This window comes from Pristiophorus japonicus, chromosome 3, assembly GCF_044704955.1.
Source record: "Pristiophorus japonicus isolate sPriJap1 chromosome 3, sPriJap1.hap1, whole genome shotgun sequence".
In the NCBI taxonomy this organism is placed as follows: Eukaryota; Metazoa; Chordata; class Chondrichthyes; family Pristiophoridae; genus Pristiophorus; species Pristiophorus japonicus.
This window is the reverse complement of record NC_091979.1, coordinates 92,932,880-92,958,082: the sequence shown is the minus strand read 5'-3', so window position 1 is coordinate 92,958,082 and position 25,203 is coordinate 92,932,880. Positions and strand designations below refer to the sequence as shown.

Genomic DNA, 25,203 nt, shown 5'->3' with positions numbered 1-25,203 from the left:
CGTTTTACTATATTATAGGTACTATATAAATGCAAGCTGCTGTTGTTCTCTACTGCTCCACCAACCTGGGAGTTTGAAAGAAGACTGAAGATCAACATAAAGGGAAATTGGGTTTATATAAACTCTTAAGCAAAAGAAAAGAGTGATTGTACCACTTGGGGATTATGTGGGGATTGAGTGGTGAGGGAAGATTGGGATGTGTAATATATACTTCTCAGCAGTATTTATAGACAGTGGTGAAATTGAGACTGATGGAATACCTGAGGAGGATGTGCTGTACCCCAGGATTCTATGCTGCAAACTCTTTCACAGTGATATAAATTGTTTGAATATAGATACAGGAGGAATGAGACCAAAATTTGCTGTTAATACCAAATTAAAGGAATGGAAATCTGTAAGGAAGGAAATAAGAGTTTGCAGAATGGCATAAACCTGTTAGCAGAGTGGAAAACAGCTGGTAGATGCAGGTAAATCTGAAAGGGTACATTTTGGAATACAGAATGAATTGAAAGGAAGTATATAAATTTAAATATTATTAAAATGAAAGAACAGATATGTAGGGGTTCAGAAATCATAGAATCATAAGAACATAAGAAATAGGAGCAGGAGCAGGAGTAGGCCATACGACCCCTTGAGCCTGCTCCGCCATTTAATACGATCATGGCTGATCCATTCATCTCGGGTCCACTTCCCTGCCCGCTCCCCATATCTCCTTAAATGTACGCCACTGTTCATCAACCATCCTACACGTTAATCTATTTTCCGAATTATTCGGCCCATCAGCCTGTACTAGCTTTTTGGTGGAGCTAGCCAATTAGTCCCTCTCCGCTACTCTTTCCCCATAGCCCTATAAATTTTTCCCTTCAAGTATTTATCCAATTTGCTTTTGAAAGTTATTATTGAATCTACTTCCACCGCCCTTTCCGGCAGTGCATTCCAGAATAGAACAACTCATTGCGTAACTCTTTTCCCCTTGTGTCGCATCTGGATCTTTTGCCAATCACCTTGAATCTTTGTCCTCTGGTTACCGACCCTTCTGCCACTAGAAACAGTGGGGCTAAAATTGCCCCCCCGACCAAAAAGTAAGCAGACTTACCGATCGTTAAGTTTATTCTCCGCCCCAATCCATGGGCCGGATCTTGTGCCGATATTCAGGTCTTTTGTCCTGCATTTCTGGTCGGGGCGGTGTTGAGGGGCAGAAGTGACCCGGCAGCGGGTCGGCTGCCCCAATGAGTCATCAGCGTTGTGCTGATGATGCCAGCGCGAAGTGGACATGCTGCGTCGCGCTGATGCGTCACAACGTCCCTCCCCTTCAGTTAACGGGGAAGGCCGCTGTGAACTCTGCATGGGGTTTAGTTAGGCCCCCCGTTGGCAGCCTGGCTGAAACCATGGCCACCACTGTCAGGCTGACCTCGGAGTTGGTCGGACAATTAAAACAAAATGGAGGCACCGGCAGCGCGCCCTCCCTTTTCAGAGCAGACGCGCCGCCCAGCCACACACTGCTTCCCGCAGGGGAAAACTGTCCGTGGCACCAAACGGCAGTGCCACCTCTCCCGCAGGGCAATTTCCCACAGGGGTTGGAAAGGAGGGCGGTGTGTGCCTGACGGGTGGCAGCACGGGCCTCTTTGAGGTGGTAATGTAGCTTAAGGAGGGGGAAATTTTGTCCCCAATTTCTCCTTATTTACTCCATCAAAATGGTTCATGATTTTGAACACCTATCAGATCTCCTTTTAACCTTCTCTACTCGTAACCCCAGCTTCTCCAGTCTCTCCACATAACTGAAGTCCCTCATCCTTGGTCCATTCAATTAAATCTCTTGTGCATCCTCTCCAAGGCCTTGACATCCTTCTTAATGTGTGGTTCCCAGAATTGAATACAATCCTCCAGCTTAAGGCCTAACCAGTGTTTTATAAAGGTTCAACATAACTTATTTGCTTTTGTACTCGATGCCTCTATTAATAAAGCCAAGGATCCCATATGCATTTTTTACAGCCTTCTCAGCTTGTACTGTAGCCTTCAACGATTTGTGTACATACACTCCTAGGTCTCACTGTTCTTTCACCTTTAAAATTGCACCATTAGTTTATATTGCCCCTCTTCATTCTCCCTACAAAAATGTATCACTTCACACTTCTCTGCATTAAATTTCATCTGTCATGTTCCTGCCCATTTCACCAGTTCTTACTATGTCCTCCTGAAGTCTGTTTGGGGGCGGGGAGACAGGAGTGTCCTTCTGAATCGTTATGAGAGGTATAGGCCAGATAGCTTTCATCACGATAAGAAAGAAAGAGTGCCACATAAGAATACATTAATAGTTAAGTGCAGCAGTCATAGCTATATGTTATTTTCTATTTGGTGGGTAAGATAGTTTAGCTTAATAATTGCTGTAATATCCACGTTGTGTAATTGCTATTTTCCGTTTTTTCTTTTACTGCTTCATTTTTTCCGCAGTGAAAGTCTAATTCATAGTTTAATGTTAATCTGTCACCTTCCATGGTCAGGGAAGATTACTTGAGACCTTGTGATAAAATTGGTAAACCAAAATTAAATGAAGTGAAGAGGGTTCTCTATTTGATCGCTGATTATACTGCTAATTTACTTGGATATCTGGGCAATTGGGAGCACTTTCTTAAAAAATATGGAGTAAAAATTCATCTATGAGAGTGGCCTGTGAAACTGAATGCAAAAAATATCTAGAGTTTAAAAATAACTTAAACTTAACAGTTGCTTGTTTATGATTTTCACAAAATAACAAAAAGAAACATGGCATTCAATCCCCAAAACCCCAGCAAAATTCCGAAGATCCATTTTTATTGCACAGATGTTTTTTTTATTACACAGAATTTGACCTATTCACTCATTGTAAATCATTGCTCATCACATGCAGGTGTTAATGCCATGTAACACACATTATTCATAAAACAGCACAACTTTTGAATGACTCCAGAGATCCATGTGTGCATGCGTCTGTTTGTCTGCTCGGATGCTAAACAGGCCGAGGGCACCTGAAGTGCGCTGCATCTATCCAAGTCTGAGAACATCTGAATTTGTTGGATCACATCACTGGGCTCATTTGTTGGGTCACGTCACTTGCATGGCGCAGTCACACCGCTGGTGCTGGCTTGCCCCTGGCAAGGCCTTGCTCTCGAAAGCAGCAGAAACAGAGATACAACTGCAAACCTAAGAGGCCTGCAGCTTCTGGACTGGCTACCAGCCTCAGCCAGAAGACCCGCAAGACTGAAGATCTGTGCAATGGCTGAAAAGAAGATGGGGTTTACATTCTTGGGTCTTCCATGCCTTGTGGCCAGGCCTCCTCCGACCATTTGATTCGAGGGGTTCAGGCACAAAACCTCGGGCCAAATTTGGTGTCAAAGTTAATCTAATGGCGCTCGCTATTATTTGTGTAAATGGTACAGCAACTTCAGGCGAGGAGCAGATGCACAGTTAAATGCTAAAATCCAAAATTGGTGTCCATATTGCGTCGCTCTGCCATTAATTTTACAAAAACGACATTTCACGGTCTGCCTCACCATTGACATGCATTGGACGTCATGAAGTTGCTGTATTTGTGTGGTAGATACGAACTAAACACGCTGCAGGTATTTAGGGCTGGTAATTAGTAGCTTGAGCACCCTTTTAAATTCGTGATAATTGTTCATTACTGCCAATCAACCTCTCTGGTACTTAAATTACCTATTGCACGTGTGGAGTCTCATTTCTTCAGATTTTTAATTTTTCGGAGATTTAAAAAATGTCAAACTTTAAACTAATGTTTTTTCTTTTCCTTTCTGTCTTTTTTTCTCTCAATCCAATGTTGTTTTCCCTCTCTACTTCTCTTTCTGTACCTGATTTGACATTGAATTCGCCCTCTTTAATTCACCCTCCTTCTCATTTCTTCCTGTGTTTAATTCCCAATCCTTAAATCTCATTGGTTAAGGAAATGCCCTATTGGTTGCGATGTTCACTTGGGTCCCAAATGCCCTGTTTCTTTCACTGCACCGTTGTCATCTCGCACTTTCAGAAACTTAGTGGGCAAAAATGTTTTGAGCTGAAAGATATAGGGGCAAGTCTAACTAACGGTAGATGGCGTTCGATACCCTGCTGCAGCAAATTCTGGTCCAACGTCCACTTCTTCGGTTGCGTCTCTAAATTAGTGTCATCAAGTTGCACAGAAAGCATACTGAGGCAGGAGGGCCCCTCCTGATTCTGCTCCATGGCTGTATTTGTCCTGCACTTGCAGCGGGGACGCAGGTATGGCTCTCTGGGGATGTTGCTGGGGCAACATAGAGGTTGCAGATCTGATGTAATGGGTCTCGGCCATCTTTTTAGTCACTATTTTCTTTATCTGTTCTTGTGACATGGATGAAGTGGACAAGGTCATATTTATCGTCCATCCTGTCAAGTTACACTCGAAGCCTCTGACTGGGAGTTTTTTATCTTACTTTTTAAGTCCTGTGATGGACACGCAAACATTAAACATTCAGAGAGAAGAAACTGCTTGCATATGAAATGGGGGTGAAGGAGAAAGATCAGAACAATTTTGTAACAAGGTCATAGAATCTATGACCTCAATTTTGGCCCAGCCCGTTTTTCGGCGCACTTACCGGAGGTGCGCCGCTTTTTTCCGTTCCGAAATGCGGCGAAAGATTTCCTACCCACTTTGGCCGCTGTCCGGCCTCTTTCCTATAGTCGCACAGCATGGCCAGTCGAGTCGGGGGTGAAACCAGCGTTCTGCGGCAAAAACTGTGCCAGGACGTCTGCACGTGCGCAGTGGAGTCCGCTGCCGATGTCCGCGCAGGTGCAGTAGCTCCTCGCCCCCAGCCTCTCCGTTTGCTTGCTGCAGCCTCTCTGATGATTTGCTTGCTGCAGCCACTCTGTGGGCCTCGATGCCGGCCAGTTGAATCGCTCCCGACCCTAGCCCAGACCGAGTGGCCTCCCAGTGCGATTTCTAAGAGATCAATCGCACTAGGAGGCCACTCGGCCAGGGCTAGGGGCGGGCAGGAGAACTGATAGACCACTATCAGTTCTCCTTCCTGCCCCTTGCCCTGGCCGAGTGGCCTCATGCACCGGCTGGCCCGCTACCTTCCCGGACTGAGTTTGAAGATGAAGGTAGCACTTACTTCAATTTTTTATTTCTTATTGAATTCTTAGTACTTTTTGTTTGCAAGGTTTGGTGGTTTGTAAGGCTTGGTGGTTTAGGTGCAGACAGGTTCTCTCCGCTTCCCGCCCCTATCCCAGGCTGAATGGCCTCCGATGTACCTACCTGCGCCAAATTCTTTAACTCTCCGCAAGGGTTTTTTGAAGTGGCCACATACGCTGGCCGAAGGAGATTTGGATTTCGCTGGCCCAAGTTGCCTAAATGGGCAGAACTGGCGTAGGTGGCTGGTAACGCCCCCTTTTGAGAAAAAAAAATGAAACCCCAAAAAATTGTAACTAACTCAGTTATACTGGTACATATTGGGGGAAATGGGGATTTTTAAGTTATGCCAGAAAAACCAAGTTACTCCAAAAAAAACGGAGCAACTCCTGGCCAAAATTGAGCCCGTAGACCCTCAAGCTGGAATTTTCTGTACCTGGTCGGGTGCGGGCAGTCGGCGTGGCGGGTCGCGACCCCATTGTTGCTTCCATCCCGCTGCTGAGATTGACTTTGTGCTAATGGGCCAGTACGCCTGCCCTGCGCATTACCTGGCCCTATTAAATGGTGTGGGTTTGATGACTTTATCGATTCGTTTTCAGCTGGGATATTTAAAGGAACCATGGTGACATTGCATTTGGAGGTTCATCGAGGAGTGTGCGGAGGTTTTGATTGCTCCAAATAGTTGGAGAGAGGGCTGCACCCACGTTCTCCGATGACTCCCTCCATATGCTTGTGGAGGGAGTCAGAGCACGGAGGGAGATCCTCTTCCCTTCAAATGGGCAGAAAATACCTCCCCAGGAGACAAAGAGCCTGGCTTCAAATTGCAGAGCAGGTCATCAGCAGGGATGTGGTCAGGAGTATCTGGGTGCAGTGCCGCAAACATTTCAATGATCTTATTAGATCAGGAAAGGTGAGTACAAAGCCACACTCACGTTCATCCCGCTGTGCGTCTCGTCACATCCCCATCACTCTGCCTTCCCAGCCCTACTCCTGCACATCCTTACTCACACCAACAGACCTTGCACCTCTGCCCATCCCTCTCTGGCTTTCTACATTATCACATCCCCATCTTCCAAGCCACAACCTCATCCTAATGCAATCCTACCAACTAACAGCACGCAAGGAGGCCACTTGGCATTGCCACTCCAATCCATCATATTCTTTCTCGAAAGATGTAACCCATCCATTCCTTACATTCATTCCATCATTCTCTCTCAACCTCCTCTTCTTTCCCTCCTTGCAGGAGAAGAGAGCGCACAATGAGAGGGAGAGAACAGGAGGTGGGCCTTCATCATTTGCCTCCCTCAACAGCCGAGGAGGTTGCTTTGGAAGTTTGAGTCGCCGAGCAGCTGGAGGTGGGAGACAGAGAGATGGAGAGAGGGGGAGATCTCAGCAACCTGGTGACTGAATTACATATCATACAGCTACATGGCATACATCAGTCACTCATATGGAGACTGATGCCATCAGCCACTGAATGGTCATCAGGTGCATAATGCTATGTGTACCGATTCTTCATATGGCATATCTAACTCATCTTTTTACTCTCCCACAGGTCCATCAAGAGCTCGCCTCTTTCCCCCCCGTCCAGGAGGAAGACGAAGACGACTTCTCGGAGGACCCTCCAGCCTTTGAAGGCGCAGCATCACCAGACATGAGCGCACCCAGCACCAGCACAGAGACGCACACCTCGGTGGGTCCCATATGAGATCGAGTCGTATTGTCACTTGGTCCATCATAAATCACAAATGAGCAAGAGCAGATGGTGGAGACAGGGATGGCAGTGGAGACTCCTCACTGGAGGCCACATGAGACTTCCAGCTCTGCTCGGCTACATTCAGATGCTGAGCCTCGGGGGCCATCCAGAAAGAGGGCTAGGAAGAATTGCAGGGGGCTCTGACAGGTTTTCCGACAGCGATGTCTGCAAACGTTCAGAGAATGGAGGAGTTCATCTCCAACATGAGCACCTGTGTTGCAGGTGATGGTGACTAGGCTCTTCCATGGATAGGATGGCCACCTGCATGGAGCAGCTAATGCGCCACTCACAGGAGCACATGGTCTTTATGGAAAATAGATGGCTACCTATGGAGTATAGATGGCAGAGGTTCATAGACCTCCTCTCTAGGAGGGATGTCAGGGTACAAGTGGGTCCTCATGGCCCCACTGCTTTTCAGCAAGGTGCTCTACAGCTCCTTGCTAGCAGGGAAGTACGGGTGGCCTAAGAGAGGGATGATGGTAAGAGGTGACATGGAAATGTGTGCTCCTCTCAAAGCGCTTCTACTTCTCCACCCCCGTTGCATTCCCTTCAGTCAGAGCCCCAGATGGCCCTTTGGATCGCGATGGCCGAGTCTGCCCCTGCACAGTTGCAGGAGCAGCAGATTTTGGTGGGGCCATCACAGGCTCCAAAACTCAGGACATCCGCTAAGAGTGTCTATGCAGTTGCAGCAGGGAAGTGAGCAAACTGCCTCTACCGCTGCTGAAGCCTTGTAGAAGTACATGGAAGAGAAAGATGACACACAAGTAGATTCACAAGGGTAGCCACTTGAGTGTTTTAATCAATGTTAATGTTAAGTTTCTGTTAATGTATTGTCAACCATAAAAAAATCTTTATTTTCACCACTTTCCTGTCTTTGACACATTTGTGTACACCTTTGGAAGTGGCTTAGTGAGTTACAGTGAATGGTGAGACATAAGGGTACCTCCAGCAATGGTAGTCAGTGTGAAAAGAATGGCCTGGTCATTGTATTGATCCTTTATTGTGTTGCTGTGGGTATGGTACCAACCTGATGCAGCATGTGGCAGCCATATGGGTGTATTCCGTAAAGTTAAGTAAATCTGGACATGATGAGGCCATCCCTGGCCCCTCAGGCAGCAATGTGCTCGGGTGCTGGTGGGATCTGGCCTGCAGTTTCCACCAGCTCTTGCTCCTCGTCTTCCAGCTGATGCTCCTCCTCCTTCCTTTGAAGGGGCTGTGCACTCAGTCCTTTGCTCCTCATGCAGCACTAACACTCGCTGCTGTGCCTTGTTGTGCAGGACGCAGCAGACCACAACGATTCTGGAGACCCTGGCTGCTGCGTACCGAAGGGCTCCTCCAGATCTGTCGTGCCTATTGTCTGCTCGATGATACATCTGGTGGAAATGTGGTTTTCATTGTATTTTTCCTCAGCCTCAGTACTTTGCCTCCTCAAGGGTGTCATGAGCCATGTCTTCAGTGGATAACCCTTGTCTCCAAGCAGCCAGCCAAAAAAGTCTGTTTGGAGAAGCGATGAACTGAGGGAGGGTGGACTAGTGAAGGATGAAAAGAGTCGTGGCAGATGCCAGGGAATTTGGCACACACATGCATCATGATCTTCCCATGGTTGCAGATCAGCTGCAGATTGAGGGAGTGGAAGCTCTTGCGGTTGACAAAGACTCCTGTGTTATGACAGGATGTCCTGATGGCCACAGGTGTACAGTCGATGATGCCCTGCACCCGTGGGAAGCCAACCAGGGTGGCAAAGCCGAGCGCCCGCTGAGTAACATTGGCTTCATCAGTGGCAAAGTTGATATAATTGGTTGACTTGTTAAAGAGGGCATTGGTGACCTGTGTGATGCATCTGTGGGTGGCTGACTGCGAGATGCCGCAAATGTCTGCTGCAGATCCCTGGAAGGAGCCTCAGATGAAGAAGTTGTGGGCGCTAGTGACGTTGACAGCAACTGGTAAGGCATGTCCACCCGCACCTCTGGGCTGCAGGTCTTGCTCGAGCAATGTGCAAATGTCTGCGATGACCTGGTGCGATAGCCTTAGCCTCCTTTGGCACTGCTGATCAGTCATGTTGAGGAAGCTCATCCTCTGCCTGTATACCCTGTGTTGGGGGTATCACCTCTGCGTTGATGCTCTCTGTTCTGTGCAGCATCAGGTGGTTGAGGAGATGGTTGGTGGTGATGTTGGTGCTGCTGCTGGTGTTTGGGCTCATCGTGGTCCGATTCTGAGGACTAAGGTGAGATGGTATCAACGGCACCCATGCTGATGGAATAGATGGGAGGTCAAGTAGAGATCAGAGGAGCAAGCTGTCAGTGGTGTGATAGGTTGTAACAATGAGGTGAGACTGGATGGTGACTTTGCTGGAAACACTTGCAGACTGTAGAAAGCTAAATGTGTGCTGGGAATGCAGTCAGCAACAGCTTCTGCATGAGTAAAGTACAGCAGGGGGTGTTATAGTACATTTCATCCTGTCATCTCATCATCATAGGCAGTTCCTCATATCGAGGATGACTTGCTTCCACGCCAAAAAGGGATGAGTTCACAGGTTTCAATGAAGGACCTAATATTCCAGGTCTCGAACTACATCCTGAAGGGTGGAAGATGCCTGTGCGTGGATTTTTTTAACGTGTGTGGGCCATTGCACACCAGCCACCCCATGGGCTTGACAGAGCTAGGTCTTGGTCCATGGCAAGGATTAACCAGGACAACTGGAGACCATCTCTGCTGCACGGACCTAGTGCGCACACAATCGCAGTGTGAGCTGGCCCATGCTGCCCCTGGGTCCATGCCTCTCCTGGCCCCAAACTCACGCCTCTCCTGGGCCCCGATCGCGTCACTCCACGATCACTCACTGCTCCTGCGCCCCAACCTTGCCGCTCCTGCTGTACCTGCCCACGCTCCAAACACTGACCTGGACCTTGATGATGTCCAATCCAGTCGCCCTTTTTGCTGCCGTCGCCCTCCTGCATCAGCTCGCGCTGTACCTTGCAGTGATATACCGCCACTCGAAGCTCCTTTTATGGCCCCGACCTGCTGCTGATGGTCTCTCGCAGGTCGGGGCTGCCGCGCTGCTCCAGGGACCGCTGCTCCTTTTCATAAAAGGAGTGGCGGCCTGGAGCAACATGGCGGCCCCGACCTGCGAGAGACCTTCATCTAATCAGCTGGAGCAATGACCACTCAACTCCCATCTCAGGCTGACAGACGTGGTTCCCGAGCTGTGTGAATTCATGGGCAGCCAGGGAAATTCAAATGGTAGGCTGAAAAACCCGCTCTTACGGGTCTGAAAACTACCTGTTAATTATTTGAATGAGGTTACCCGCCTCTGCCTGTTGGGTCGCTGCCACACCGACAAACGCGCCCGAGGGAAAGGCGGGTATGGATGAGATGATGGCGGGTTCCCAACCCACTGCAACTTATTCCAAATTTCCCACTCAACCTGCCTCCAATTGACCCCAGAAAATTCCGGTCTTACAGCACATAAGAAGGCCAGCTCTTTTGAAAGAGCGATCCAATTTGTTCCACTCCTCAGTATTTCCCCCTGGTCCTGCAAATTTTTCCTTTTCCTTTTTAAGTATTTAACCAGCTCCCATTTTGAAAGTTACTCTTGAATCTGCTTCCATCACCCTTTCAAGAAGTGCATTTCAGCTCATAACCACTCACTGCATTTGAAAAAAATTCTCATCTCCCCTTTAGTTCTGTTGCTAATTATCTTAAATCTGAGTCCTCTGGTTATCGCCCTTCCTGCCCGTGGAAACAATTTCTCAGATGGGCCATTGTCGATGCTATAATCTGAATACCTGATCTCTCAAGTTTTCAGAATGTGCACAGGAGATATTTGCATTTAGTTTATGAATGTGGCTTTAAGCTTTTGGGATATTTTAACCTGGAAGAAAGTACTATGCCTTCAAGAATGTTATAACACTTCATTTCAAAGGCTTTCAATATTAATTTCTCTGGAATGGTGCATACAACTTTTATTGTTTCAGGCATAAACAATGTACCTGTACTTGAATACTGCATGGTTTAGTGTTTGAGAATAGGTGGGGAAGGAAAAGGAAAGTTAACCGAGGAAATGGGTAAATGTAGTCAGGCATCATATCTTAGTTTCTCATGACATTGTAGAGCTATGCAACAGAGACAGTACATTGGGTCAGCGGAGTAGATTTGTTTTGATAACTTTGCAATCCAGTTTATGTGAAGATGCATAATGAAAGGTCATTGACACCATTAAAATGTTATAGCAGTTCACATATACTTATTGACTAATCTTTACTTATGCATCTTTAAGAACCAACAGCCTAAGATTGACTTGATATGACTTTGAAAATGCTTTAATGAGCTGAACTACCCAGCGCATTACCATCTCTCTATTTCTCGTAGTTTTAAGCCTTGTCATATTTCAACAAAAATTGGCTTTAAAATTAACTAAATGAACATATGTAAAAATTCTTATGTAGCTTTGGTAACTAACTGCAATATTAAAAAAATATAAATTCATGGAATTGTTAGAGGCTGTGGTTGCTGTATTTATAGTAGCAACAGCGATATTCGGACTTAAGAAAGTCAGTACACGTGAGAGGACAAGTGTGACTTTTACAAGTTAATAGCTTTAGTATTTTCTGTTAAAATTGTATATGCAAGTATTAATGGCAAGCATGTATCTTGTATTGCAGATATTTTAGGTTCGTAATGATTTGGTAAATATGGATAAAAATAATCTTGGAGAGCAGCTCAACAGGGCATTTGATGCTTATCGTCAGGCATGTGTGGAGAGAGACAACATCAAGAAAACATTAGAGCAACAGGTATATTGTCCAATAATTATATACCAAATTAGGGATATGGAATGCACGTTTCACTACCTGTTATGCTTTGATTTTTTTTTTCACAGTAACGGAAACTTTTAATATCCTAAATAAGGATTTATGCAAAATAAAAATGTACATATTTTACAATAACCTAATTACATTATTTACTAAATTGTCTTTTAATACCTTCTAATTTGAAGGCCTCGGCCTCTCCCAAAAACCTGGGTTTCGACTTGAATATTTTGCCCAAAATTGTTGGCTTTATCATTAGTCTGGGCATGAGTAGTGTGCTTAACTTTGCAGGATAAGAACATCATCATCATAGGCAGACCCCCGAAGCGAGGATGACTTGCTTCCATGTCTACATCGTGAAGGATGGAAGATGCCTGTGCTTGGATTTCTTTTAACATGTGGTGGCCATTGCACACCAGCCAACACACGGGCTTGGTCCAGTGGCAAGGATTACCCAAGACTAACTGGAGAACAGCTCTGCTGCACAGACCGAGCACGCACACATCTAAGATAATATTCCAATGCAGTGGTGAGAATACACTCATTGGTGGAGATGCCACCTTTCAGACATTAAACCTAGATCACATTTTCCTGCATTAGTGATTCAGGTGAACATTAAATGGTCATGGCATTACTCAAAGATGATCAGGAAGTTCTTGTGGTGTCCTGACCATCAATTTTCCTTCAACTAACACAACAAATTAATGTAATTTTTGTCATTGCTCTGTTGGAATTTGCTGTGCACAAAATGGCTGCCACTTATGCCTACGCAAGAAAAGTCATTGCACCAGGAAGTACTTAATTGTATGCAAAGCACTTTTCGACATTTATACATTGTCCTGCAGCACTAGGTAAATGCAAGCCTATAAAGCTGCTTTCTTGGTTTAGTCTTGTAGGTGACCCTTTAAATTAGGCAACGTATATGACATCTTAAAACGCCACTTGCAGTCTCAATCTACTTTATTTACATACGTTGCAAATTTTGTTTAAAGAGTAAGTCTAATATGATTTTCAAATATATACAGGATTTGTGAATGGTTCAGTTATGAAAATGACGCCTTGTTATTTTCTGAATGAGACTAGCAATTACGAATTTCATAATAAGCCGTGGCTATAGACAGATTCTTGAACGATAAGGGAGTCAAGGGATATGGGGAGCGGGCAGGGAAGTGGAGTTGAGACCAAGATCAGATCAGCCATGATCTTATTGAATGGTGGAGCAGGCCCGAGGGGCCAAATGGCCTACTCCTCCTATTTCTTATGTTCTTTTAAAGGAACGAATATATTGAGATCTTCATAGAGAAATGAACAGACTTTAGCTGGCTCCCACAACTCCGAGGCCAATGAGGAGATGAGCTATATAAAACAGTTGTTTGTATAGATGCAGGTTAGAATTTAGATTTACTACCTTTTGTTATTTCCTTCTTCAGATGTTAGAATTTCTACTTCCATATTGTTTTTATATATTTGCCTGTTAATTGTTTATTCAGTAACTTATTGCCATCCACAACCTTATTGTGGATGATGGCATGGATATCGTGGCTTTGATGGAAACTTGGTTCATAGGTGGCCTATGAACGTGCCCTTTACTGAAGCCTCACCACCTGGTAATACTTACTGCCATCTGCCTCACCCAGACTGCCCCGCTGTTGCTGTTATCACCAAATCACGCCTTGGTCTCTTCCCCCTACTTTTCCATAAAGCATGTCACCTTGTTCCACCCCTCTCCTTTAAAATCCTTATTCTCCATCTCCCCAGGCCCCATGCCAAGTTTCTCACAGAGATGGCCCCTCTACTTTCCTCCTTCACCCTCTGTATTGAGCGATGACGCATCTGTGATTTCAATCTCCATCTCAGTTCACCTTCCCTTCAATGGTCAGAAGTTGGTGAGCAGAGCTACTTGCATTATTTAAATGTGCATACAGTTCTGCTCTTCATGACTGGAAATCAATGCAACAGATAATATAAGACTACACTGTTGGCTTACAAAAATCCAAAATGCTATTACCATGAAAGTAACAGTAGGAATTAAAGGATAAGAACATAAGAATTATGAACAGGATTAGGCCATATGGCCCTTCGAGCTTGCTCCGCCATTCAATAAGATCATGGCTGATCTTCGACCTCAACTCCGGACGAATCTGTACTGTTCATTCAGCTAAACTGATGGAAATTTTTCTTTTAAGCTTCCAATACTCAGTAGCTTTTCTTCAAATAATATTTTTTAAAAGAGGCTGTAGATGATGGAACGGGTGATGGAGCAGCTGAACGGGCTGCTAAACTGACAAACCCGCTCCCTGAACCGCGGAGCTACCGGAAGGTGAGCCAGGAAGGCAAGGCCCAGGCTGCTTCTGTTTACACTTGGCCCGGCCCGAACAGTCTCCTGCTCCTGATCCCTGCCCCCTGCCCAACCCTTGCTCCAGGATTCATGTGCTTTGTTACATTTCACAGAAATATAGATCAATTACAGATTTGTTTTTCTTAAAAAGGGAAGTTTGCAGAGTGATTGATTGGAGCCAGAAATTTACAAGTACCTGGTGATTTGTGAAATTCCTAAACTAACAGCAGTTTACCTACAATTCTCCTTGGGGCCCAATGCACCACTACCTCACCGGGAATATCTGGGCACTGACAAACGGACAAGTCATTTTAGCAACTTGCCAATTCTACTGTCGACCCCAGACAACATGCGAGAAACATCGAGATGTTGGGTCGTATTTAAGTAGCTTGATAGAAATGTAGAAATATGCAGGACTGAAAAGGTATCATTCCAGTTCATCTGGTTGACTCCAGAATTTAAACACAATATACATATCACCACTTTCATCCCTCAGATTTTTTTCCCTCACCAAACGCCTGTCCACCCCTCAAAAAAAAAAAGTGTCTCCAGGAAGCCAGACTTGGCCGTCAATAGCAAGTCAAATCTACAAAACTCTAATTTTGATGAACGGCAATATAATGTAAATGGAAATCATTTTAGGCAAATCCAAAGTTTTTCACTCCAACAGTGTCACACGAAGAACTGTTAAATGAATACAGTATATTTGGCAAATACAAAACAGTATTCAGTTGCCCGTACATTATCAATAGTTGGAAATAGAAGCAGGGAATGCAAAAAAAAATTCAGACATATTCTGTACAAAAAAAAATTGTAAGCATTCTACAAAAATGGTGCACTGCTTATTTAATATACAGATAATTATGTTTATAGTTTATTATTCAGTCACCTCTTTTCCATTATAAGATTTGAAAACAGTGACCAGCGTCATTGCTTTTTTCACAAGAATCACATCTTGATTTTGGAGAAATTGGGAGCCCCCATTCTCAAAGTGGCCGATTTCAGCCTCAGTAAAATTCTAAAACTAGGGGGCATAGACTCAGGATAAGGGGTCAGCCATTTTGGACTGAGATGAGGAGAAATTTTTATACTCTGAGGGTTGTGAATCTTTGGAATTCTCTGCCCCAGAGGGCTGTAGATGCTCAGTCATTGAGTATATTCATGGCTGAGATCGCGAGATTTTTGGAATTCAAGGGATATGAGGATCAGGTGGAAAAGTGAAGTTGAGGTTGAAGATCAGCCATGATCTTGTTGAATGACGTAGCAGGCTCGAGCAGCTCTATGGCCTACTCCTGCTTTTATTTCTTGTGTTCTTATGTCACCAATGATTAGTGACGGCCGAATGTGCTTCCTGTCCAGGAGCAAAGGTCATTGAAGGGTCGGGGAAAGAAATAGCAACTCATGATTTCTATACCAAATTTCATTATATCTAAGAGTTTGTCTCCTGATTTGAGGTGGTGAGGTTGTCAATACTGTGTTATAATTTCACACCTGTTGATGTAGCTTTTGCTTTGTGTTGTTTAAACTTCAGAAAGTGTGTTAAGCACAGGGAAAGCGAGAGGGACAGACAAACTAGAATTGGGGAGAAAGAAGTGATGATAACGTTAGTTCAGTTTTCTAAAAAGCCTGAGTTTTTTTTGATGGTTAGGAAAGGTAATTGCTAATGCTTTTATGTATGTGTTTGTGAGAGACAGGCACACAGCTGATGTGTTACCTCCAATCTAATTTGATTTTTTTTTAAATTGGAAGCAAAGCAAGTCTCTATGAAAGAGTGGAGGAAAGGAACAGGGTGAGGAAGTCACTGACCTTTCTCCATTTTCCCTTAGAGTAGTGAATGGGAGTTGGATGGAAAGGTAAGGAGTGAGTTGAGTGCCAAGAGCAAAGGGAAAGATGCAGAGGTTGAGAGGATAGTTCAGAGGGAACGAGGGAGCAGCAATGATGGATCACTGGTCCAGTAACTAACCACTATATTGCCGTACCACGACAAACTCTAATTGAGAAGTAAACTTTGGCTAAGTTTATTTAAAGGTTAACTGCTGCTCAGGCTGGAGATCAGTCTGATTTTGTGCAAAGATCAATTAAGAGCCTGCAGATATTGTATTTTCTGTTCTTGGTGAGTTTTTCTGTATACTGTGGGTCCGGTATTTTCTGTTCTTGGCCAGTTTTTGCAAAATCTTGTAAACAATTGTCTTTGTTTCTTTGTATGTGTAAAATTTCCATCCTGTAGTATGACATTTGAAGTGTGATGAACATAACTTGTTTTACTATATATGGACCATTATTATTTCAAAAATATATAGATGACAAGAATTATTGCATGAATTTTATTTTTGTTCAAATACAGATTGGTGTTTTGGAGCAGGAACTGGCAAAAAAACAAAATATAATTGTAAAATTACAATCCCAGTTTGCCTCTACCACCCCCAGAGGTAAGTTCTGACTGCCAAGTAAGGAGAGAAATATTTGTCCTTTTCCCCTCTTTATTGTTTAGATAACTCAAGGCATGTTCATCGATGCATTTGTCTCTTTGAGCATCCACCCCATTTGAGCATTCCTCTTTGCTCATTGTTTGCAATGTAAGGCTATGAGATTATTTTGAAATATTGATCTTTTATTTAACCTTGCTTTTTCATTCTGTTTCTCAACTGTATTTTCCTTAAAATCTTCAATAATCTTGTTATTAATTCCAGTGTGTTTACTTTTTCCTTCTTTGTTTCCTCCTCACTGCCCCCGTCAAAAAAAACTATTTTTGTTTGATACTAAAAGGTCTTGTTCAAGCTCCTTTAAAACTTTTGACCTAGATTTCCAGTTTAACTTTTGCTCCCATAATTGGGAAGCAGATGGAATGAAATACTACTACTTTCATTGTATTTCCAATTTTGAGGATAACAAATATTGCTTAACTGTGCTGCCATCTGCCAGCTTCATGAATTCTTGGATGAATTGCTTTTACCTTGTATATTGCCTTTTGGTAAAGTTGCATCAATGCGATGGAGCTGTACAACATTATTTTTCTTTCCTATACTTATTTTTTATATTCTATTCCCAAAATATTTTTTCAAATTTCAGCTGATCTGCCAATTACTGTGTCATAGGGGAATTTTACCCCCCTCCTCCCCCTGGGGTTTAAAATTTGAAAAATTGGTAATCTGCCCCCGGCTCTAAAGGAGACCAGTTGGGGACAGGCGACTAAGCTGTTCTCCAGATGCAGGTCCATCATTTAAATATTTTAATAAGGCAGCATGCCTCAGATTTTAGCAGACTTTTAGATGTAACCCCTGTGGGCTATGTTTCCCAGGGCTTGGGAAACCTGGCAGCTGGAGGGAGGCGAGAACGGCTGAACAGTGCCTTTCCAGCACTGTTCGGGGGCCAGGAGGAGCAGAAGTGCCTTTCTGTAGGGAATCTGACACACTCGGTGGACGATGCTTTGCAAACCCGAGATTGTTGTGGAGGGGGAATATTGGGGTAAAAAGAAGACTTTTCGTCAAGGTAGATCCCCTGACATAAGGGATTGATACCTGCCCGTATAGCGACCATGGAATCACTGTCGAAACCTCTGTTCAACCAATCTTTATTCAAGCATATGCAGGGGAAGAGTTCCGATGAATCTTCGAAATACAAGGGTTTCTACATGTACAGTTATACAGTTTCTCGAGGTGTGCGACCCTCCTACAAAACTTCTATGACCACCAGTTGGCCTAGAGCTTATCAGTGGAGCTTCACTGATTCGTAGATCCTTATCAGACTGACTGCTGAATGATTTCCCAACCGATCCATCTCCCTTCCCATGTCAAACTTCTGGAATGTGTTGTTCTACAGTGTCAACTTTGCCTCAGTTTCTCATGACTTGTTGGTTAACCTTGCTTCCCAGGGTTTGTTATGCACCTGGTTTCTTATCAGCCAATACTATCCCTTTCCCAAGAGCTCCAGCCAAAACGATCTCATTCCCATGAGTGCAGCTGCTCCTACAATCTATGTTTCCAGACAGCTCACTCCCTACTGTCCATGGTAGGTGTTGTTCTCTGCTGACTATGTAAGTTTCCATTTTCTATCAGTCTGTACTAAAGTTCAACACATTTGATGGTTCATTTACCATCAAGCTTTGCCTCTTCGCCTTTCTCCAAAAACCCATCAAGCGAGTTTCATAAGCGACCTTGACATACATAAGCGTGTTTTACATACATTGTCAATAGGCGATATATTACAATCCCTACCTTGAGGTGGAGGAACTCCCGACTCCTCACAACCTCCTATTACTGATAAGCCCTTGAATCTGGACCATTTTATATGTCCGATCAATTTACTACCTTCAATATCCACTTTAGTGACCGTCTGTCTGTCTACTTCCACTTTGGTGACAATAATTTATCCCCTTACACAATACTCTATCCGCTTACAGGGAGAAAGAAAATCATGAATAGAATCATAGAATGGTTACAGCACGGAAGAAGGCCATTCGGCCTGTCAAGCCCGTGCCGACTCTCAGCCTACTCAGCTGCCTTTTCCTCGTAGCCCTGCAGATTTTTTTCTTTCAGATACTTATCCAACTCCCTTTTTGAAAGATAAGATTGAGTCTGCCTCCATCACCCTTTCAGGAAATGTAACTACTCACGGCATAGAAAAAAAGAGTTTTTTCTGACATCGCCTTTGGTTCTTTTGCCAATCATCTTAAATCTGTGTCCTCTGGTTCTTGACCCTTCTGCCAATGGGAACAGTTTCTCTCCATCTACTCTGCCCAGACCTCTCTCGAACACCTCTATCAAATCTCCCCTCAATCTTCTCTGCTCAAAGGAGAACAATCCCAGCTTCTCCAGTCTATCAATGTAACTGAAGTCCCTCATTCCTGGAATCATTCTCGTAACTCTTTTCTGCACCTTCTCTAAGGCCTTCATATCCTTCCTAAAGTGTGGTACCCAGAATTGGACGCAGTTCTCCAGTTGCGGCCGAACCAGTATTTTATTCAGGTTCGTCGTAATTTCAACACTTTTGTACTCTACTTCTATTTATCAAACCCATGATCCCGTAAGCCTTTTTAACTGCTTTCTCAACCTGCTCTGCCAACTTCAACGATTTGTGCACCCGCAGGTTGTTTATATATTCTCTCCTCATTCTTTCGACCAAAATGTATCACTTCACACTTGTCACTTGGCCAATTTTGTATCCCTTTTATTCCATGGGATTCAACTTTGCTGCCAAGCCTATTACGTGGCACTTCGTCGAACGCCTTTTGGAAATCCATGTACACCACGTCAACCGCATTACCCTCATCAACCCTCTCTAATACCTCATCAAAAAACTTGATCAAGTTAGTTAAACACAATTTGCCTTTAACAAATCTGTGCTGGTTTTCCTTAATTTATCCAAGTGATAATTTTGTTCCTGATCACTGTTTTTAAAAGCTTCCCCACTACCCAGGTTAAACTGACTGGCCTTTAGTTGCTGGGTTTGAACAATGGTGTAACATTTGCAATTCTCCAGTCCTCTGGCACCACCCCTGTATCTATGGAGGATTGGAATATTATGGCCAGTACCTCTGCGATTTCCGCCCCCAATTCCCTCCACATCCTAGAATGCATCCCATCCACTCCTAGTGATTTATCTACTTTAAGTACAGCCAGCCTTTCTAATCCCTCCTCTTTATCAAATTGTATCCTATCAAGTGTCTCCACTACCTCCTCCTTCACTATGTCTATGGCAGCATCCTCTTCCTTGGTGAAGACAAATGCAAAGTACTCATTTAGTACCTCAGCCATACCCTCTGCCTCCATGCGTAGGTCTTTTTGGTGCCTACTTGGCCCCAACCTTTCTCTTACTACCCGTTTACTATTTATATGCCTATAGAAGACTTTTGGATTATTTTTTATATTGACTGGCATTCTATTCTCATACCCTCTCTTTGCCCCTCTTATTTTCTTTTTCTCTGACCTTTCTACATATAGGCTGATTCTCAGTTGTATTTGCAACCTGACATTTGTCATATGCACTCTCTTTCTGCTTCATATTCTCTATCTCTTTTGTCCTCCAAGGAATCCTGACTTTAGTTGCCCTGCTTTCCCTCTAGTGGGAATGTACCTGAACTATTTCCTCTTTAAAGGCAGCCCATTGTTCTATCACAGTTTTGCCTGTCAATCTTAGATTCCAGTTTACCTGGGCCAGATCCGTTCTCATCCCACTGAAATTGGCCTCCCTCTTTCTCTTTCCCCCCCCCCCCCCCACCCCCCCCGCAACCACAGTTAAATATTTCTACTCTAGATTGCTCCCAGTCCTTTTCCAGAGCTAATCTAAACCTTATGATACTATGATCACTTCCCAAAATGTTCACCTACTGATACTTGCTCCATTTAACCTACCTCATTCCCCAGAACCAGATCCAACAATGCCTCCTCCCTCGTTGGCCTAGGGGGGAGGGATTGAATTCCCTGAATTAGGAAAATGTAATCTGCTCATTGACATATAGCATTCATACATCATTGTTAGCCAACATTCAAGGAAGAGATCTTGAGGGTTCAGAGCAAGTATGTTCCCTTAAAGAAAAAGGGTGGGACTAACAAATGTAGAGCCCCATGGATGTCGAGGGACATACAGGGTAGGATGAAGAAAAAAAGGGATGCTTATGACAGATTCTGAGGGCTCAATACTGCAGAAACTCTAGAGGAGTATAGAAAGTGCAGGGGTGCAATTAAAAGGAAATTAGGAAAGCAAAGAGCGCATGAAAATATTTTGGCAAGTAAGAAGAGCAAGGAAAACCCAAAGCTGTTTTATAAATATATTCATTCATTCACAGGCGGTCCCACGAATGAGGATGACTTGCTTCCACAAGAGTTCACAAATGTTTCAATAGGACCCAATATTCCAGTCCTGAACTCCATTTGAGGGGGTGGAAGATGCCTGTGCGTGGATTTTTTTAACGTGTGGTGACCGTTGCACATCAGCTACCACATGGGCTTGACATGGGCCTTTATCCAGCGGCAAGGGTTGAACCGGGATGACTGGAGACCTGCTCTGCTGCACGGACCTAGTGCGCGCACACATCGCAGTGTGGGCAGGCCCTCTGCTCTTCTGGGCCCCGTACCCTCATTCGCTGCACCTTCGCCCATTATGTTCCCGGGCCCAGTGCTCCAGCTCGATTTATGGCCCCGACCTGCGGTGGTGTTCTCACACAGGTCAGGGCGGCCCACTATGTTCCCGGGCCCAGCACTCCAGCTCTATTTATGGCCCCGACCTGCGGTGCTGTTCTCACACAGGTCAGGGCGGCCCACTATGTTCCCGGGCCCAGCACTCCAGCTCTATTTATGGCCCCGACCTGCGGTGCTGTTCTCACACAGGTCAGGGCGGCCCACTATGTTCCAGGGCCCGGTGCTCCAGCTCTATTTATAGCCCCGATCTGCGGTGCTGTTCTCACGCAGGTCAGGGCGGCCCACTATGTTCCCGGGCCCGGTGCTCCAGCTCTATTTTTGCCCCGATCTGCGGTGCTGTTCTCACACAGGTCAGGGCAATACGCGGCCCACTATGTTCCCGGGCCCGGTGCTCCAGCTCTATATTTATAGCCCCGATCTGCGGTGCTGTTCTCACACAGGTCAGGGCAATACATTAAGAGCAAGAGGATAACTAAAGAAAGAGTAGGGCCTATTAGAGACCATAAAGGTAACCTGTGTGTGGAGGCGGGGGACATCGATATGGTTCTTAATGAATACTTTGTGTCTGTTTTCACAAAAGAGGGGGGCAATCAGATATTATAATCTGGGCAGAAGAGTGAAATAATGGATGAAATAAACATAATGAGAGGAAGTACTCTGGTTTAGCATCTTTGAAAGTGGATAAATTCCCAGGTTCAGATGAAATGTATCCTCGGCTGTTCAGAGAAGCAAAAGAGGAAATAGCAGAGGCTCTGACCATCATTTTCCAATCCTCTCTGGCTGCAGTTGTGGTACTGGAGGACTGCTAATGTGGCACCTTTGTTTAAAAAGGGAGAAACGGATAGGCCGAGTAATTTCAGGCCAGTCAGCTTAACCTCGGTGGTGGGAAAAGTATTGGGAAAAATTCTGCCGGACAGGATAAAACTGCATTTAGAAAGACATTGATTAATCAAGGACAGTCAGCATGGATTTGTTATGGGAAGGTCGTGTCTGACTAACTTGATTGAATTTTTTGAGGAGGGTTGATGAGCATAGTGTGTTTGATGTGGTGTATATGGATTTTAGCAAGGCTTTTGATGAGGTCCCATATGGCACACTGGTCAGGAAAGTAAAAGCTCATGGGATCTAAAATTAGTTCAGAGACAGGAAACAAAGGATAATGGTTGATGACTGGTTTGTGACTGTAAGGCTGTTTCCAGTGGGATTCCATAGGGCTCAGTACTAGGTCCCTTGCTTTTTGTTGTGTACATCAATGATTTAGACTTGAATGCAGGAGGTATGATTAAGAAGTTTGCAGATGATACTAAAATTGGCTGTGTGGTTGATAATGAAGAAGAAAGCTGTAGACTGCAGGAAGATATCAATGTACTGGTCAGGTTGGCAGAACAGTGGCAAATGGAATTCAATCCGGAGAAGTGTGAGGTAATGCGTTTGGGGAGGGTCAACAAGGCAAGGGAATACTTATTAAATGGTAGGACAGTGAGAAGTGTAGAGGAACAAAGGGACCTTGAGTGCAGGTCCACAGATCCCTGAAGGTAGCAGTGCAGGTGGATAAGGTGGTTAAGAAGGCATACGGAATACTTTATTAGCCAAGGCATAGAATACAAGAGCAGGGAGGTTATGCTTGAACATGTATAAAACACCAGTTAAGCCACAGCTAGAGTACTGCGTGTAGTTCTGCTCACCACATTACAGGAAAGATGTGATTGCACTGGAGAGGGTACAGAGGAGATTTGAGGATGTTGCCTGGACTGGACAATTTTAGCTTTATGAAAAAATTAGATAGGCTGGGTTTGTTTTCTTTGGAACAGAGGAAGCTGAGGGAGACCTTATTGAAGTGTATAAAATTGAGAGGCCAAGATAGAGTGGATAGGAAGGACCTATTTCCCTAAGCAGAGGGGTCAACAACCAAGAGGCATAGATTTAAAGTAATTGGTAGGATGTTTAGAGGGGATTTGAGGTGTAACTTCTTCACCCAAAGGGTGGTGGGGGTCTGGAACTCACTGCCTGAAAGGGTAGTAGAGGCAGAAACGCTCACCACATGTAAAAAGTACTTGGATGTGCAGTTAAAGTGCCGTAACCGACAGGGCTATGTACCGAGATGGAAAGTGGGATTAGACTGGATAGCTCTTTGTAGGCCAGCGTGGACACGATGGGCCAAACAAAATGGCCTCCTTCCGTGCTGTAAACTTCTAGGATTTTATGATTTTAACATATTGATTAACAAACAACAAAACAGTCACTTTCATGTTCATCGTTTTGGTATTGAACTGTTTGCAGGCAATATTCCTGGACAAGCTCAGGGTCTGGACACTTTACCACAGATCAACAAAAGTGACTTACTGGAAATCCGAAGAAATGAGGCACAGCATCCAGTCGTGTGTGGTCTACCGGATGAATTGAAAGTAGCATTAGAGATAGAAAGACACTGTAAGGTAAAAACACATTAATCTGCATTTACAGATTACTTGAAGGATGCCATGACCTTTTCATTTCAGTACAGTTTTTTTTCAGTCTCGCACTCATTTTCTTTCTCACTCACTTGCTACTCATCCCTGGAGGAATCATAGCCAAGTCATCTGCCCGTGACCTATATCTACAAACATTCACTTCCAGCAGAGATCAGCGGATGACTATTAAAAGTGGCCCCACTCTTACCGGTGTCAACCCAGTGACTGAAGTCAGAGTGCTCTACCACTCCCTCAACTGAGATTAGCTAGATTAGATGGGCTCAAACCTAAGACCTCCCTCCACTATCAGCCCATGCGTGGATGACATTCAGGCAAGGACTGATATGTGGTAAGTAACATTCGTGCCAGGCAATGACCATCTCCAACAAGTGAGAGTCGAACCACTGCCTCTTGACATTCAAAGGTATTACTGTTGCCAGATACTTAACTGGACCAGCCACACACACACTGTGGCAACAACAACAGGTCAGATGCTGGGTATTCTGTGGCGTGTGTCTCACCTCCTGTTTCCCCAAAGCCTTTCCATCAGCTACAGGGCACAAGTCAGGAGTGTGATGGAATACTCTCCACTTGCCTGGATGAGTGTGGCTCCAACAACACTCAAGAAGCACGACACCATTCAGGACAAAGCAGCCGCTTGATTGCCACCCCATCCACCACCTTAAACATTCACTCACTCCACCACCGACGCACTGTGGCTGCATTGTGTACATCTGCAAGATGTACTGCAGCAACTCACCAAAGCTTCTTTGACAGCACCTCCCAAGTCCGCAACCCCTACCACCTAGAAGCACAAGGGCAGCAGGAACACCACCATCTCCATGTTCCCCTCCAAGTCACCACACCATCCTGACTTGGAAATATATCGCTGTTCCTGAACTGTCGCTGGGTCACAATCCTGGAACACTCTCTGTTTCGCCGTTGCACCTAGGCCCTCTCTTTCCCCCCTGCAGCCGACCCCTCCCCCGTCATATGCTGGCCCTCTCTCCCCACCCCCGCGTCGTGCGTGGACTTTCTCTCCCTCTTCCCCTCCCCCCCCCCATCGCGCGCAAGCGCTCTCCCTCTCTCGAGCGCTCTCTCTCTCTCGCGCTCTCTCTCTCTCGCGCTCTCTCTCTCTCGCGCTCTCTCTCTCTCCGCGCTCTCTCTCTCTCGCGCTCTCTCTCTCTCGCGCTCTCTCTCTCTCGCGCTCTCTCTCTCTCGCGCTCTCTCTCTCTCGCGCTCTCTCTCTCTCGCGCTCTCTCTCTCTCGCGCTCTCTCTCTCTCGCGCTCTCTCGCGCTCTCTCTTCTCGCGCGCCTCTCTCTCTCTCTCGCGCTCTCTCTCGCGCCTCTCTCTCTCTCTCTCTCTCTCTCTCTCTCTCTCTCTCTCTCGCGCTCTCTCTCGCTCTCTCGCTCTCTCGCTCTCTCTCTCTCTCTCGCGCTCGCGCTCTCTCGCGCTCGCGCTCTCTCTCTCTCTCGCTCTCGCTCTCTCGCTCTCTCTCTCGCTCTCTCTCTCGCTCTCTCTCGCGCTCTCTCTCGCTCTCTCTCTCGCGCTCTCTCTCTCTCTCTCTCTCTCTCTCT

The 25,203-nt window shown here is 45.2% G+C and overlaps 1 protein-coding gene across 1 annotated transcript in view; it reads left to right on the top strand.

The window, feature by feature from the left end:
• tank (TRAF family member-associated NFKB activator) overlaps positions 1–25,203 on the top strand; it is a 98,617-nt gene that overhangs the window by 11,423 nt on the left and 61,991 nt on the right. The window contains exons 2-5 of the mRNA XM_070873650.1: positions 6,693–6,830; positions 11,555–11,686; positions 16,384–16,468; positions 23,456–23,610. Of these exons, the coding sequence (XP_070729751.1) occupies positions 11,585–11,686; positions 16,384–16,468; positions 23,456–23,610 (342 nt within the window). The 5' untranslated portion in view covers positions 6,693–6,830; positions 11,555–11,584. The remainder of the gene's footprint in view (positions 1–6,692; positions 6,831–11,554; positions 11,687–16,383; positions 16,469–23,455; positions 23,611–25,203) is intronic.